Source organism: Pterocles gutturalis, unplaced genomic scaffold (genome assembly GCF_000699245.1).
Source record: "Pterocles gutturalis isolate BGI_N339 unplaced genomic scaffold, ASM69924v1 scaffold22780, whole genome shotgun sequence".
Taxonomy (NCBI): Eukaryota; Metazoa; Chordata; class Aves; order Pterocliformes; family Pteroclidae; genus Pterocles; species Pterocles gutturalis.
Window position 1 is genome coordinate 20,396 of NW_010146467.1, and position 15,208 is coordinate 35,603.

The 15,208-nt window shown below is 36.2% G+C and overlaps 1 protein-coding gene across 1 annotated transcript in view; it reads left to right on the forward strand.

Annotated features, from left to right (window-relative positions):
* Window positions 1-13,713, forward strand: part of RUNDC3B (RUN domain containing 3B) — a gene marked incomplete at its 5' end in the record, with an annotated part of 33,722 nt that extends 20,009 nt beyond the window's left edge. The window contains 4 exons of the mRNA XM_010085761.1: window positions 2,980-3,069; window positions 5,962-6,042; window positions 7,452-7,620; window positions 13,334-13,713. Of these exons, the coding sequence (XP_010084063.1) occupies window positions 2,980-3,069; window positions 5,962-6,042; window positions 7,452-7,620; window positions 13,334-13,495 (502 nt within the window). The remainder of the gene's footprint in view (window positions 1-2,979; window positions 3,070-5,961; window positions 6,043-7,451; window positions 7,621-13,333) is intronic.
* Between the last annotated feature and the right edge of the window lie 1,495 nt (window positions 13,714-15,208).

Sequence of the window (15,208 nt, forward strand, 5' to 3'; positions counted from 1 at the left end):
ATGCTTCATCCTGTAACAAGTGTGTCTTGTAGATTTATGATGAAGTCATCTAAATATGAGACTGTAACATGTTGTGGTACCTTATGTTGAACTCTAAAGGTTTTAGGCGTACTGAATGGACTATTTAAACAATCAGACTTTTCTCTGTAAAGACTTCTGTTCATTTAGAGTACTATTTCTCTTTGTAATACTATTTGTCCACGGATCTCCATATATTTTGCCAATAGTAAGGTGACTTTGAAACATAACTAGGTAAACATCCCATTTCATTGAAGTTTCCAGATCTGTCATCTTTATTTTACCCAGATTTGCTTGCATTTACAGCAGGCAAGAAGGTTAAAACAAATATTTCAGGAAAATATTTACTCATGTAGCTGAAAAGTCAGTTGGGTTTTTGAGGGGTAAATGAGGAGAAAGAGGAGGGTCATAGACTATGTAATTAAGTAGTACATTTTTTGTCCCTATTTGGTATTGCAGTTTGTTTGCTAGTGGATAATGTTGGTATTATTTTATTAGCAGTTTCAAATTCATTTATTTGACCATGTTAATGTTTCATATATTTGAATGTTCTTTCAGTGGTATAGCTTTTGGAAACAACCTCTTTCGCATTCCAAACATAGTAAGCACAAAGTTTGTTTTGAAGTAATATTTTAAATACACCTAATGGAAATAAAAGTTACAGTTTCACATCTTGGTAGTGTGGATTTCAAATCCACTAGCAATAATGGACACATTCTCTTATACCATGTGGGATTTCAGATGGCCTGATTTTTTTGTTGATGCTTTGCACCATTTCCTTAGCATTTTAAATTATGTATTGTGCTACATGTGTATGTAGTAATTATTTATATAAATTATAAATATCATGTTACACATTTGTGTATGTAGAAAATGAGATTCCTCTATCATACTGCTAGCTCATTTTAAACATCACTGTTATGTTTAGGCGCCTGATTTTAGGGCTAATCCTTTAAAGAATCAGCACGTTATTAGTGCTGCATCTGCATGTTACACTTGGAAGGGGTTTTGACTAAGCATGGGCACACAATTATTTTTCTAACAAATTGATCAGCATAGACTCTTAAGTAGACTGTTCTGTTGTGAGATGTCAACTGCATAGCACTGAAAGAAGATTTGTGAGCTTTCCAAGGGGACTGTTGTTTTGGCTGGATTACTGTAGCTGGTTTAAGAAACATTGCTACTGTCAGGCTAACATCTGCATCTCACCATTATAAGTATGCCCTGTCTTTTTTGTGTGATTACTTCCTAGGCACCATTTTACAAGATAAACCGAACACAGTGCGGATTGGTACCTGGCAGTGATTTTACAAATGCCAGTGAAATGGTTTGTAATCAGGTTGTACTGGGAGCATTGTTGTTAGTTCACAAATAAGCGTTACTGCATCAAACTGTAAAGTCCATCTAGCTCAGCATTCTGTCTCAACCAGTGGCCAGTTTAGTCTCCTGGTACCCTTTCTGAAGTCAAGAGAGTAGAGAGCTAAGTCTGTACATCATAGCCTCAGTGTCAGGACTGTAATCTGTCTTCCCAGAGGAAGTCTTCCGTATTTCTTGCTTCCACTGAGAATATTCGAATTCTTGGACAACTCATTTCCTTACAGCAAATGGATGTCTGTTATGAAACTGCTAAAGTGGAGCTTCTGACAGTGTGCATTATAACACAGTTCAGTCTTTGGAGCTGTGCCCCAAAATGTGTCTCTTCTGGATGCTCACCATGCAGCCGACTTGCACTCTCACTGAGCCATCCCAATGCTTTCATGTGGTTCTTCAAACAGATGGACCTTTTGGTAGGGCAGTGCTGCTGGTACTTGTCTGAAAGACAGGTTGCATTCAATAGCCTGGCACCTTCTTGCTATCATATATTGCTAGAATGTATAGGTGAACTGTGCATCTCAGTTTCTGGTAAGTGACCTTTCAACCTTGTCTGTGGTACTGAACAGCTCTTGGTTTCCCTCTTTTCACATGTAACACACAGATGAATTCTGGTGACCTTTCTACCTCTGCTGCTGCCGAGACTCCTTTAGCTTAGAAATTAAAGTTGTGTGCTACTTTGCTAAACAAACCAAATGCCTTTTTTACAGGGCCATGCATAGCAATGATGGGTCCTATTCGCCTGCCCTATGCATGGAACATTTGTGTCTGCACGTAGCTTCTGTGGTAGCTGGGAGGAGAAAATTAGAATAAATGGGAGAGAATGGGGAGGTGATGAGGGAATACAGATTTTAAAATTGTTGCTTTATTGGTCACTGTTCTCAGGCAGCCTTCACAAGCCTGCATATACCAGGGTATGTGAAGTGTGTTTTGAGGTCAAGGCATGGAGTTTTAAAACTTTGTCCAATAGGTGTTTTACAATAAAAAGTAATGTTAAGAAAAGACTCCTTCAGATAATGAAACTTTTAAATCTCAAAGTAACTGGATGTGACATGCATCTTCCCATCATGCAGTATTTTAAGAAAAAGTATGTTACCTGGAAAAGAGCTCATTTGTAAAAATATTTTTTTAAAAATAACTAACTACTAAGAATTAAAAGTGAATGTTGAGCTTTACAACATCCTGCAAGTACAATTGTGAGAGAGAATTTTATTTTTCATATGAAGGAATATTTTTTTAATGTACATGACACACATTTTTCCTTTCAGCAGTAAAGTATAAGGTATCTTCATAATTTTATTTGTATTTTGTCCATCCTGTTCTACTGTTTATTATGGCTAATACTGTAAATTCTTCTTGCTCCTGTCTAAATTTTTATGTGCTTCAAGATTGTAGTGTTTTGTGCTGCGCTGTGCTGGTGTTTTGTGTGTTTATTAGTTTGCTTTATGTGAAATGAAATATGAATGCCCCTGGGGTTCACATGAATTGTTTTTATTTAAACTGGATTTCTTCAGTTTTCTGTTAACTATGAAAAACATTATTATTTGAGAGAAAATGGTATTAACTGAACTAATTTCTTTTTTATTGAAGGAGATTTTATGAGGATGGAGCAATTGTTCTTGGTGAAGAAGCAAATATGCTTGCTGGTATGCTGTTGGGACTCAATGCAATTGATTTCAGGTATTATATTTGCATACTTCATAAGAAAATGTTCAGGGAATGTACTTATAGATCAATGCATTATGGAAAACATTGTTAGATTCCCTTAATAGTTTGAGAGACAAAACTTAGGTGGGAGGAAAGAGGGGGAGGGAGAGAGAGATCTTGAATGACTCTTCTAGCTAAGAACAAAGTTATGCCATATTTTATATAGCTGCATGATTACATAGTATTTCTTTCAAGTATCAAAATCCTGAAAGCAATCAGAAGTAATTGCAGAAGATATATCAAAGATATTAAGCGAAGCTAACAGACAATTGTCTCTTTTAAAGTTATTTTTAAACTGTAAGGAAAACTGTGATTAAGGACATGGTTATGCCTTGGTATGTAATGACAGCATTGTATCTACGTAAATTTACCTTTGCAATCTCTAGCTAGAGTTTTGTGTGCTTTGTTATATAATTAATTCTGTGGTTTGGGGTAACAAAGGTTCAAGCGCGCCCTAGATAATATAAAATTTATAAACATCTTGGTGTGTATGTATGTGTGTATATGAAAACATCAGCAAGGTATAAAGAGCAGACTGCCCATGAAGAGATCAAACCTGGCTGGTGCAAGGCTCTGTTCATATGCCTGGTCAGGCCCACTTAGCCTTATACAGAGCCACTGGGGAAGGGTTTCGTAACACAGCACAGGGAAAAGGAGAGTGATAATGCTTTTCTCCAGTCTTCTGGCAATACACTATTAGTATTTACTCTGCAGCAGCATTAAGGCTTGTCACAAACCAGTTTAGGAGATAAACTGGCAGAAAACAGCACATAGTCTCACTGGATACACTGAATGATTGACTGTTGCCAAAACGCCTTTGGAGAATTTACTCCTGTTTATGTACCCTTATACCAGTTTTGAGGCTTGTTGGAGCCTTCTGTGAGCCAGCTTAATTTGTTAAAAAGTAAATAGAAAAATAGGATAATTCTTTTGTTGTTGGCTAGTTTAGTTCCTGGAGGCATCCTATTAGTGGCAGAGATTGTGGGACCATAAGGCTTAGAGAAGAAAAGGAATAAAAAGGGTTGAGAAGTGTCTTCCCTTTCTGGTGCCAGTGAGCCTTTAGTTCAGCTGCCTGTTGACCTGCAACTGGATGCTAAAGGGGAAAAAAACCTAAAAATTCAGGTCTTGACGGCTGAACTAGCTCAATGTGGAGTCAATGTTTGGTTGGGGTTTTAAAAATAAAATAAAAAAAAATAGAAAGAAAATATGGGGAAGGAGAGGTTGAAAACACAGGATAGCTTCTTTTGCCAGCATTTAGTCATTAGGTTGGCTTAACTGTGTCCTCAACATATGATCTGGGGGAATGGAAGTGTGCTGCAGCATGATAAGAGAGCTAGCCTTCTGTACAGCAAACTCAAATTTTACCAGATGTTATTAGTTGAAGCTTTACACTATGTGAAATTAAACTGCTTCTGTATTAACACTATTCTTGGAAGGACTATAGCTATACATGAATAAGAAGCATACAAAGAGTAGGCCTGCAATATGTAAATCCTTCCATAAATAATTGTCAGTTGACGGTGTCTGTCTTGTATAAGCCTCAGCAGTACATGCTACAAGTATGAGAGGTTAGTTGTATGACTGTGCTTGTTCTTCCTTTCCTGTATTTTCTAGTATAAGCATATTTATAGGTATCTGTAAATAGTATTCACGATAATGACTGGTTCTTGCTGGAGACATGTAAGTTTTTGTCAATGCAGTGTTTAAGAGCCTAGACATTTTCTGGGCGAAATAGGAACATAGTCCTACAGAAGCGTTATTATTGTGCCACATATAATTCATAGTATTGTGTTTTGAATGGCTGAGAAGCTGTAGCCATTCTTTGCATGTTATATTTGAGATTTTTTTTTTCGGTTCAGTCAAATGTTGGCTGGCTTATCTGTGTGGAACTGTAAATAAGACTTGGATAGAGATGGGGGGAGCTAGGTGAGAACAGAATATAAATTTTTCCCTCCCTCACAGCAATGTGGAATTGTGTATCTACTTAAAATACTTGTTTTGCAGGGGTGGTTTTTGTTGTTTTCTTTGCTTTCCTTAGGGGAAAAAAAAAAACCCTTCAGAGGTACTTCTTGGGAACTAGCACTAAGTGGTACTGCATTGTCAAAAATGGCACTTTTCAATTAAGTTAGAAAAAGCTGTGTCTTACTGGAATCTGTTTTGTGGTGGCAGAAAGAGGAGTGAGGAATGGACGCATAATTAACTTTGTCACTTCTATGATAATTAAACATGATTCAAGTACAATTTTTTATATCCAGTACAAAAAGAATACAGTGTAGAGGAGAGCTTTATAAAGGTACAGACATTTAAGAATATTTTCTGAAAGTTAGTTTCGTTAGTGTTCCTCATCTTCCTGCAGTCCAACAACAGAAAGTATCTGAAAGAAGGAGGAGTCTGAAATATTTCTGAAAACTGATTTTTGACTTAATATTAGTAGGATCGTTACAGGAGCACTCTGCAAACACTTTAAATGAGCTTACATACTGAAGATTCCAAGCTTGTCCATAGCTCTTCTGTTTCTCTTGCTTCAGCTAATGTTCCTTTTCCTGTTATTCCCTTGCAATTTATCTGTATTTTCAGAATAACAGCAAATATTTAAAATTAGGGTTTATACCACTTGCCTTGATCTATTCCTTGATTATGTGAAATTTCTGTTTGTTGGGGTTTTCATTATCCTATAATATACCCAGTGACTCTCATTTAATATTAAACAGTCTAGATCAGCTGAGGATTTCAGTGTTAAACGCTCTAGGCCTTTCCTATTACCAAAAATTTAAGAAAAATCAAATTTCACATTGCTAAGATTCAACTGTCATTGTCACTTAATTTTCTTGTTATAATCTTATAATTGCTTCTCTGTTTTATCAGTTTTTGTCTGAAGGGTGAGGGATTGGATGGCAGCTTTCCAGCTGTCATAGATTATACACCGTACTTGAAGTTCACTCAAAGGTACTTTTTATCTTTACACTGCTTTTAAAAATTGTATTTCATTGGCAAAACTTTACTTCATACTAAGCCTCTTACTTTTCATTTCGCATTCAAAATAATATTCATATCTAAATACAAACCTATACACTCAGCTACCTTGGTCTTTCAGACTGGTGGAATCACTACATGACTCATCAGAGTTAGTCATGCTAGCTTTGTTCACTTGCATTAAAATCACAGTTCAAAAAATTTTTTATTTCCTTTGAAGATCACCAGGCAAAGCTGTCCTTTCTCTTGGGCCTTTTCTGTGTAGCAATAAACTTTAAGGTAGTTTATTTATAAATAAATATGCCCTGGTAAATAGTAGGATGTAACAGATAAGGAGGACGTAATATGAGCAGTTAGCAAGTAATAGAAAATCATGACCAATTGCATGTGTAATCTGACCTTCCAGCTACATTTTGCTCCTCTGATTAGCCATATGATTGATAATAAAAAGAATGATCACTGTCTAACAGATCAGACAGCAATTTGTCATCTCCAAAAAGCACAGAAATTAATGGGATGTGTTATACTGTTACCTTTGCCAAAATGAAGAAGGCAGTTAGGATTTAGGAGTAGTCTTGAAGATTTACAACTGAACATGGAAAATGCTAGTTATTCTCTTGAAGTTCTTATTAGCTTACATGTTAATAACAAATTGCGTGGTTCGGTTAAAGCAGAGTTGGCATCACGGCAGGATCATGGTGTTGCAGGAATCACTATTTAAAAGCTAGTAAATGCTGTTAATGTAGTGGAAAGCATAGTTGTAAGGGAAGATTTGAAATGGGTATTGGGATAAATTAAAATTCTTGTCTTTGAGATAGATGTCTGAAATCTCTGGCACTGATGCTGGATGATACGGAGATATTTTAACAATGAATCTGCATACTATGTAGGGCGATATTTATGTTCTGTGAAATAACAGACATACAGTCTGCTGTAACCATAACTATACATTCTCATTTAAATTTATCATGATTTAACATAACGACAATCACTTTTTAGAAGCAAATACAATTTATATTCAGATAGTACTTTTTGCCCTGGATTTGCAAAGGAAAGATTAAGTCACCGCTATCCTTAGATAGCTTATTGTAATGCATTGTCCCTTTGTATTCCAGGAGAGTACCCCACATGTGGTTGTCTGAGTTGCCTAAGAGAACTTGACTAAGATCACAAGCAAATATTTGCCCATTCTTTAGGTGACTATGCTAATAAAAGCTCAAAATATAAGTTGCATTTGGTAATCTATCCTATGCCAACATTTTGACTCTTTTTGGTTTACAGAGCTTTAGATAACTTAAAAAACTGTGGTGCTTTAATCTCAAGGGGAATTTGCATTTTAACAAACAGAGATATTCACTTGGCTAATAAATATGATCCTTCAGTTCTGACAGCATCAGCAGTGATGAAGAAGAGCTAAGAACGCTGGGCAGTAGTGGCAGTGAAGGCAGTACTCCCGAGAACATTGGTCCTCCTTTCATCACAGATGAAAACAGTTGGTACAACAAATGCAAAAGGGTAGAACAGAAGTACCGGCTTGCCTTGGAACAGAAGGTAAAAGATTAGTTTTTTTGTGGGGGGTGATGGAGCCAAGGCTCATCATCAGCCAACCGATGATATATCCATTTAAGTAAAGGCAGAAAAAATATATTCAATATTATTTGGCTGAGTGTAAATGGTCTTAAATTTTATGATCCTTAGAGTATCTAACTATATTTGCTCATTGAAGGAAAAGAGGGTTGGAGGGATGGGGAAGTGAATAATAGTAATTCAGAGATCATGTTTCACAATGTGATGTAGAAGCTTTGGCTCCTTTTCCCAGTCTGAGCTATAGGCGGTGTATCTCTGAAGCTGTTAGCAAGCTTGAAAAGAACATGACTGTCCACGTGATTTATGTATTCCTTAGGGGTCACAGAATTTTACTCATGTAGGTAGACTGCCAGTTGAAGACTTTTATAGTGATAGTGATGTTAAACTTTAACATTTAGTCTTACAGTAAACAAAAATGATCAGCAATGTAATCCATCTAGGAATGAAAAGCAAAACTACCTTTGCAGTGATACTGAGATAGGATTTTAGAAAATATATAGGTTTAAGACCTGGTTCAAACTGGAATGGGAAAGGGGAAAAAAAAGAGTCTGTCTGTATTTGATTTTAATAATTTAGGTGGCATATTGAATGTTATTACAGAAAACAAAAGTAGGTTCTCCCTCTAAAGGTGAAGTAAAATATATGTCCAAACTTTTTTGTATTTTAGTATTTTTCAAAAAAAAAAGTTTGTCAGTTTTTTGTAACATCATGTTACAACTACAGAGGCAGCAGTGCATATTACCTAGTGGCAGAGAAAAAGGGCAAGGCTGTTCACAGACACTGAAGAAATAGTTCACAGAAAAAAAAAAGGAGGAGTCAGGAAAGATGGAAGGAAAAGAAAAATGGAAGACAAATAGTTGAAGGTTTTAAAGAACTTTATTAGCATTTTTAGTATTCTTTTTTTTCCTAATTTCAGAATTTGATTTTGGTGAGACTCTGAACACAGTAAACCATATGAAAGGCTGGAACTACATAAGGGTGCTTGGAGGTGTAATAATTTCCCTTAGTTTAGGGCATTAGAATTACAAGATTATCTCTCTGCCTTTCTAGTTTTTGCTGTACTGAGAAGAAAAAGATTAAAAAAAAAAAATAAAGAGAGCTGCAGATGTCATCTAAAATGGATCTTCTGCCAGTTGGGACTCAGTACATTAACTGTGGCCCAGGTCCTGGTACCAACTTAGTCACGTACATATTTAAATTCTAAGAATGATTGTTGGCATGGTTTTGTCCTGGGACAACTAGCACTCTCCCAAATTATTATAGGTCATGGTTTGTGAATTAGTGTTTGTCAGTGATCATTCAAAATAACCAGTATGACTTTAGACATGGTCCTTTGGAACTTGAGTTTTAGTATAGATGTAGCCAGACTGAGAGAATATATCTGAGTCCTGGCTATATTCAGTTCATTAGGGTAAATATAGCTAGGGATTGCTAAATGTCAGTCTTAATATGGAATGGGTAGAATCAAAGTTGGTTTACTTTAATGCATGTTTGAGAACCTAGTTAAAGTTTTTCTAAGTAACAGTGAAAAAGTTAGACTTACTGTGGGATGGTAGATGTGAGAGGTTTTTTTTAAAAAAATACGTATACAGTTATATTTCCTTAGTATTTTTGGTCCCTTTGGCTTCTTGTTTTTGAAATATAACCTTAAATGCTGGCATCCAGGTTGCTGGTATGACTTCTCAGCCCTGTGGTATCACTTTCCGTGTGGAAAGAACTCATGTTCCTTGGGAGGACACTTTCCCTCCTTTTGTAAAATCAAAATGTGCCATTCAAAAGGAATCTCTTCAAATACATAAACAAAATAAAAACCTTTCCCTCCCCAGCCCAACAATCTTTGAAGCACAGGAAAGTATTCAAGACAGCATTTCATCCTTGTCTTCAGACAAAAACATAACACCGGTTTGAAATCCACTCTTCTCTGCCCCCACTTCCTCACCCCCCACACCTCCCCAAAGACTGTAAAATATTTTTGGATTTAATGAGGAAAGTGTCATCAGCTCTGGAGAAGCATCGAAGAGAACAAAATAGGTGGCTGTTTATTTTTCTTGGTACATCCAGGTGGTTCATTTCCAAGGATACCCCATGAAGGATGCTCCATCAAAGTTGTAACAGACATCTAGAGAAACAGTATTGGAACATGGTGTCCAAATCCACTAGCCAGAATCACTGACAGGCTTCAGGTCTACAACAGCACAAAGATCTTCATTGGCTGCTGCAACAAATGGAGGTTTTGGTTTATTCACGATTCTCAGATCCAGAAACATTTCTATTTCATGGGAAGTTATTTGCTAATCTGATACTGAGTATTTCAAATTTTCGGGCATTGCTGTTTCAATGAGTCACATTATTCCTTGTAGCATTCTCTTAATGAACTGCCAGCTTCTGTAGTCAACTAATGTAGGGGTGAATTCAAGTCAGTTTTATGATAACTCTTTGAAAATTTTGGTGCATTTAATACAATTTTCAAAATAATAGCTACTCTTACAGCCGTTGACACTTTCCTAATTGGCCTCCTTTAGAATGCCTACTTAACAATTGCAGCAGCAAAATAACTTCTTTATTCCCATGGACAGAAAATTTTCCATTGTCTAATTTTCATTTGGGATGTGTCTGACAATTTTTTATTTAATTCACTTCAACTATCCTACATCTGTTCTGACCATTAAGAGGTTAAATGGACTATGGAATAAAGCTCCTTTCCTGAGTATTTCTCTCCTTCCCTTTTTGGGACCTCTTTCATGGCAATAAGTTGCAGAAACAATGGAGTTGCGCACAGTGCAGTAGCTGTCAGTTAATCAGAGACAGTGTTTTCTTTCAAACAATGGCGCTTTCTGACATTGTGTGTGTTGGAAAACTGGATGTTTGTGACAAGAAGTCCAAGTTGGAAATAATGCATTTTTGGTAACTGATACAGTGAGTCTGATAGATCCTTCTCTTGCTCACAAAAAATGATAAATTCCTTTTGTGCCTCCAAAGTTAATATGTGTACTGCAGTCATTAATAGCACAGATGAATGACGTCTACCAGGGTCACAATATGACAAGCAATTGGATTTCAGCTAAGATAGAGGTGTCTGTCTTCTGAGTTGTTTGAATGGTAGAATAGGGCCAGGTATTATTTTACCAAGGTAAATCCTAGCACTGCTTTATTGGATCAGCAATGCTACGCAGTTTAGACCACGAATCCTTGGTCATCCTGCTCTCCTATCTTGGATACTTGCCCAAAGTAGATGTGGAGGGAAGAATGAGAACAAAGCAAATGTATATGTTTTTCCTCTAATACGTTCTTGGCCAATGCATATCAGCTCAAGGACTTCCTGAAGCTGATAAGGATTGTCTGTTTAGTAACTCATGATGGATTTCTCTTCCAAATACTTGTCAAATATCCCCTTGACCCCATGTAAATTTTTAGCATCCAAACCAGTTTTTTGGCAAAGTATTTGCATATCTACCATCTGTTGTGTGAAAAGCCACCTCCTTTTCTGTCTTTTGAATTTGGCTCCTACTAGATTTATTTAGTAGTGCCTAGCTCTCGTATTTTAGAAAACGAACAGTTGCTTCTTTCCTGCCCTCTCCAGGCCACTCTGGAAATATGATGAGTTTGTCTTTTCCAAGTTGTCTCTTGTCCAGATTAACAACTCATAGTTTAAAGATTTGTTACTTATGTGGAAGTTATTCCTTCCCTATGGAATGGTGTAAACTGTTCAATTCTGTGCAGTAAACTCCTACATTCTTTGTGTACTGTTTATACTGGAGTTTTATGTTTTCACTGGTGGGATGATGCATCTTCATGTCATTATGGATGGAGGTATTTATGGTTCATAATATTCTGTTTCTGATACTGATGCTTCGTATCCAAAATAGTTTCGTAAAATGTTTGTTTGATGTTTCTGGGTGTCAGGAAATGTGTTGTGTTATGTTTTAATGCATCATTTAGTACTTTTCCAAGTGCTACTCAGAGCTCCAAGGACTACCTTAACAGTCAAGACAACAGTAACATTCGACAGGGCAGAACTAGGAATACTGAAAAGCTCTTAATAGACTAGACTAGACTATTTCAGTTGGAAGATTCCTTGAAACTTGTACTGGGACTAAAATCAATTCCTATTGAATATAAATATATCCAGTGGATAGAACTACATGTAATCACAGAATCACAGAATAGTTGTGGTCGGCTGGCACCTCTGAAGATTGTCTAGTCCAACTCCCCTGCTCAAAAAAGGTAGACTAAAGCAGGTTGCTCAGGACCTTGTTCAGTTGGGTTGTGGACATCTCAAGGACACAGATTTCCCAGCCTGTCTGGAGAACCCGTTCCAGTGTTCATTTAAAAAAAAAAAAAAAAAATTTAAAAAGTCTTTTACTACATTTAAATAGTTTCCTGTATTTCAATTTGTGCCTGTTGCCTCTTTTCATTGGATACCACTGGGAGGAGTCTGACTCCATCCTCTTTACACCCCCCTGTGTATTTTGATACACACTGATATGGTTCTCCTCCTCCCCCTTTAACCCCCATGCCCAGCCCTGGACTGAGCAATCCCAGCTCTTTCTGCCTCCTCTCCTATGAGAGATGCTCCAGACCCTTAATTGTCTTTGTGGTGATGAATTATATTAGGAGCATTTTACTGACCAGCTACGGTAAAACCTGTTCTGTGTCTGTGAAAACTACCTTTTTATTTTTTTTTTTTTAATGTGGGCACCTATGAAAGAGTTACACATTTTTCCACAGGCTTCAAGGAACGTGCAAAATTTTATGCAGTATAGACTTGTTGTATCCAGCTTTAACTAAGAATTGACAAGTTAGTAGTATCTGACAGGCTGGGGCTCTGCTTGAGAAGAAAAAAAATATAGCTGGTTAGTATTGTAACCAGATGTGTAATTTGTGAACGTACTTTGTGACCAGCCTGCCATCGCAGCTGCTGTTAAATACTCACATTGTGGATTTTTGTAAATTACTAAGTAGCCACAGCGTGAATAGGACTGCTCCATATCTTTTATAGTATCTGTACTGGAAACAATTCCAGTATCTAGCTGGAAAAACGATGACAGAAATGCACGTACACATTTCAGCTGTGCATGATGTTACTGAAAGAAGTGACCTTCACCAGTTGTCCTACCTTATTCTTCACTGTAGATGAATAAGATGAATATTTATTCCAATAACTTTATTCTTTGTTATTTTAATGTGTGATGTGATATTGCAGTTTTCAAAGAAACTTTAAAATAATGTTGGGGTTTTTAAAATAATAATTCTGGATCCCTTTCATTAATGATACAGATCCATATAGATAACATGTTCCTCTTGTCCTTACACAATATCTAACACCCTCTATCTGTTAAGTGGTAGAGTTCTGATCTTTTTCTTGTACTAGTGACTGTTCTATGTTGTTTTCAAAAAATTAATGTTTCATGCTGGTGACATTCCTGTCTCATTGTTTCATCCATTATTCTATTCCTCTGCAGGAATATAAATAAGTTTACTATTTTCTTGGTACCTATTAGGCAACACCATACTAATATTAAGTCAATTTACTAGTCTGTTTAAAAATAATTAAAAAAAAAAACTACAACAAAACCAAAGTAAAACTGGGTACATCTTAAACTAGAAAAATGTAAACGTAGTGAAAAGTTTTTTTGATAGTGTGTTCTTTAAGGCATTCTAACACTTATATTTCCAGGGTTACCTTGAAGAATTGGTACGACTCAGAGAAAACCAGCTATCTGAATCTGTCTCACAGAATAAACTTCTATTACAAAGAATTGAAGACATGGATCTAGCCCATAAAATGGAGAAGGAACAGCTGGAATATATCATTGTGGAACTGCAAGACCAGTTGTAAGTTAGTATAATGGAGAAACACTGTTAGAGCAGTACTACTTAATTTGTTTAACTTATTTAACTATATAATACAAATAAGTTCTGGTCCTGTGGAAGTGCTTCAAACTTCTTGAAGAAATTAATGCGTTTTAGCTTTTTTTTTTTCCTTACAAGTCTTATATTCAGAAATGGCTCTTCTGAAAACTGCAGTAGTGTAAGACAGAATAATTCTGAGATTCTTTCTTTTTTTTAGATCTGAAGTAGCTTACACTATACTTGCTTAAATTTTTAACACATTTTTATAAAATGTTCTTTATATTTTATTGCTTCCAGCTTTAAGGCTAACCTTAAAAGTATTGTTTTTAAAATGTTAGACAGGAGAGGATAAAAAAATATTTATTTTCTTTGTATAGATTCTATTTCATTTGAGTGGGGCTCAGACACACTAGAAGTTCATCTGGTAGTCCTGAAAATTCAACAGTGAAACAGTTTGCTACTCACCCTTTCTTCAATGCAAGGCAAAATGCTAAAACAATAAGAAAAGGCATAATTTTTTCAATATCTTATGTGACTCCTAACATGATAAATATTTGAGTATCTTATGGTCCTTACACAGTTTATCCTGCTAGCGCTCTCTGTTGGATAGGGGGGTACGGCTGTTTGGCAGAGACACTCTCTGGTAATGTTTAAAGACCCAGATAGATGGAAGACTTGCTGTGTGGTGATAAATTGCCACAAGACTGCTGTAGTATGCATCTGCAGTAATTTTATGTTCTGTTCATAACAAATACAAGAGAACTCATTTTACCTTATATCTGGAGTAATTTGTATGTGCCTGAGCCCTGAAGAAACAATCTGTGGCCTTCGAAACAATCCAGGATGAAGAGAATATTAAAACGGCTTTGTGGTAGTTTGGTTCCCTCTGCCTAATGTCTTACAGAAACAGCACCTGGAAAGGTCTTTTCTATGCAGTATAAAGTACTTCTTTTCTTTTTCTTACCCCTCTCTGTCTTGTGGTAGACAATTTTATTACCAGTGCTTGAAATTGATTTTATGAAAATGCTCAGGAATAGAGCATTTGCATTTTATTTATGCCAATTTCAGAGTTGAAGAAGATAAAAATATGTTTTTCTAAGTCTTTTTTTTTTCTTTTTCTGATTGTCTGTAAGCTTTTGAGAGATACCTGTTCTTGAGTTCTTTTCTGATATAGGTAATGATTCATGGTATACTGCTTTGGCCTCCTTGATTGCAGAGAGGGGGAGTTAGAACCAGCGCATTTAAACCCACTCTGATACTTGGAAATTTTGAACATTCAGACCTGCTGTTAATTTTTAGCTGAGCTTTATATGCAGTCAGACTGTTCTAAAGATCTCAGTCTTTGTGGTTTGATTTTGTTTACTGGCTTTCTTAGGTAAATGCTCAAAGTGTGGAGCAGTTTCTGTTGTATCTTGAGAGTGCGTTCTTGTATAGCTGTCTGAGTTACTGCAGTCAGGAGCCTGGACTGCACTAGATATGTGGAGAGAGAGCTATAATTTTGCATTGTTATTGCTGCGAGTGTAGCGTGCCTGTCAGATGAACTCTTCTTAATGTCTGTTAGGAACTCATAGGTCCTTACTGGGGAGAGGAAAGGGAAGAAATATTCCTAGCAAGTTTCTCATGGTGAACACCAATCATAATTAAAATCTTTTAGTTATTCTTTAATACTTGTTTTTTCCATCTTTATTTTTTTTTTTTT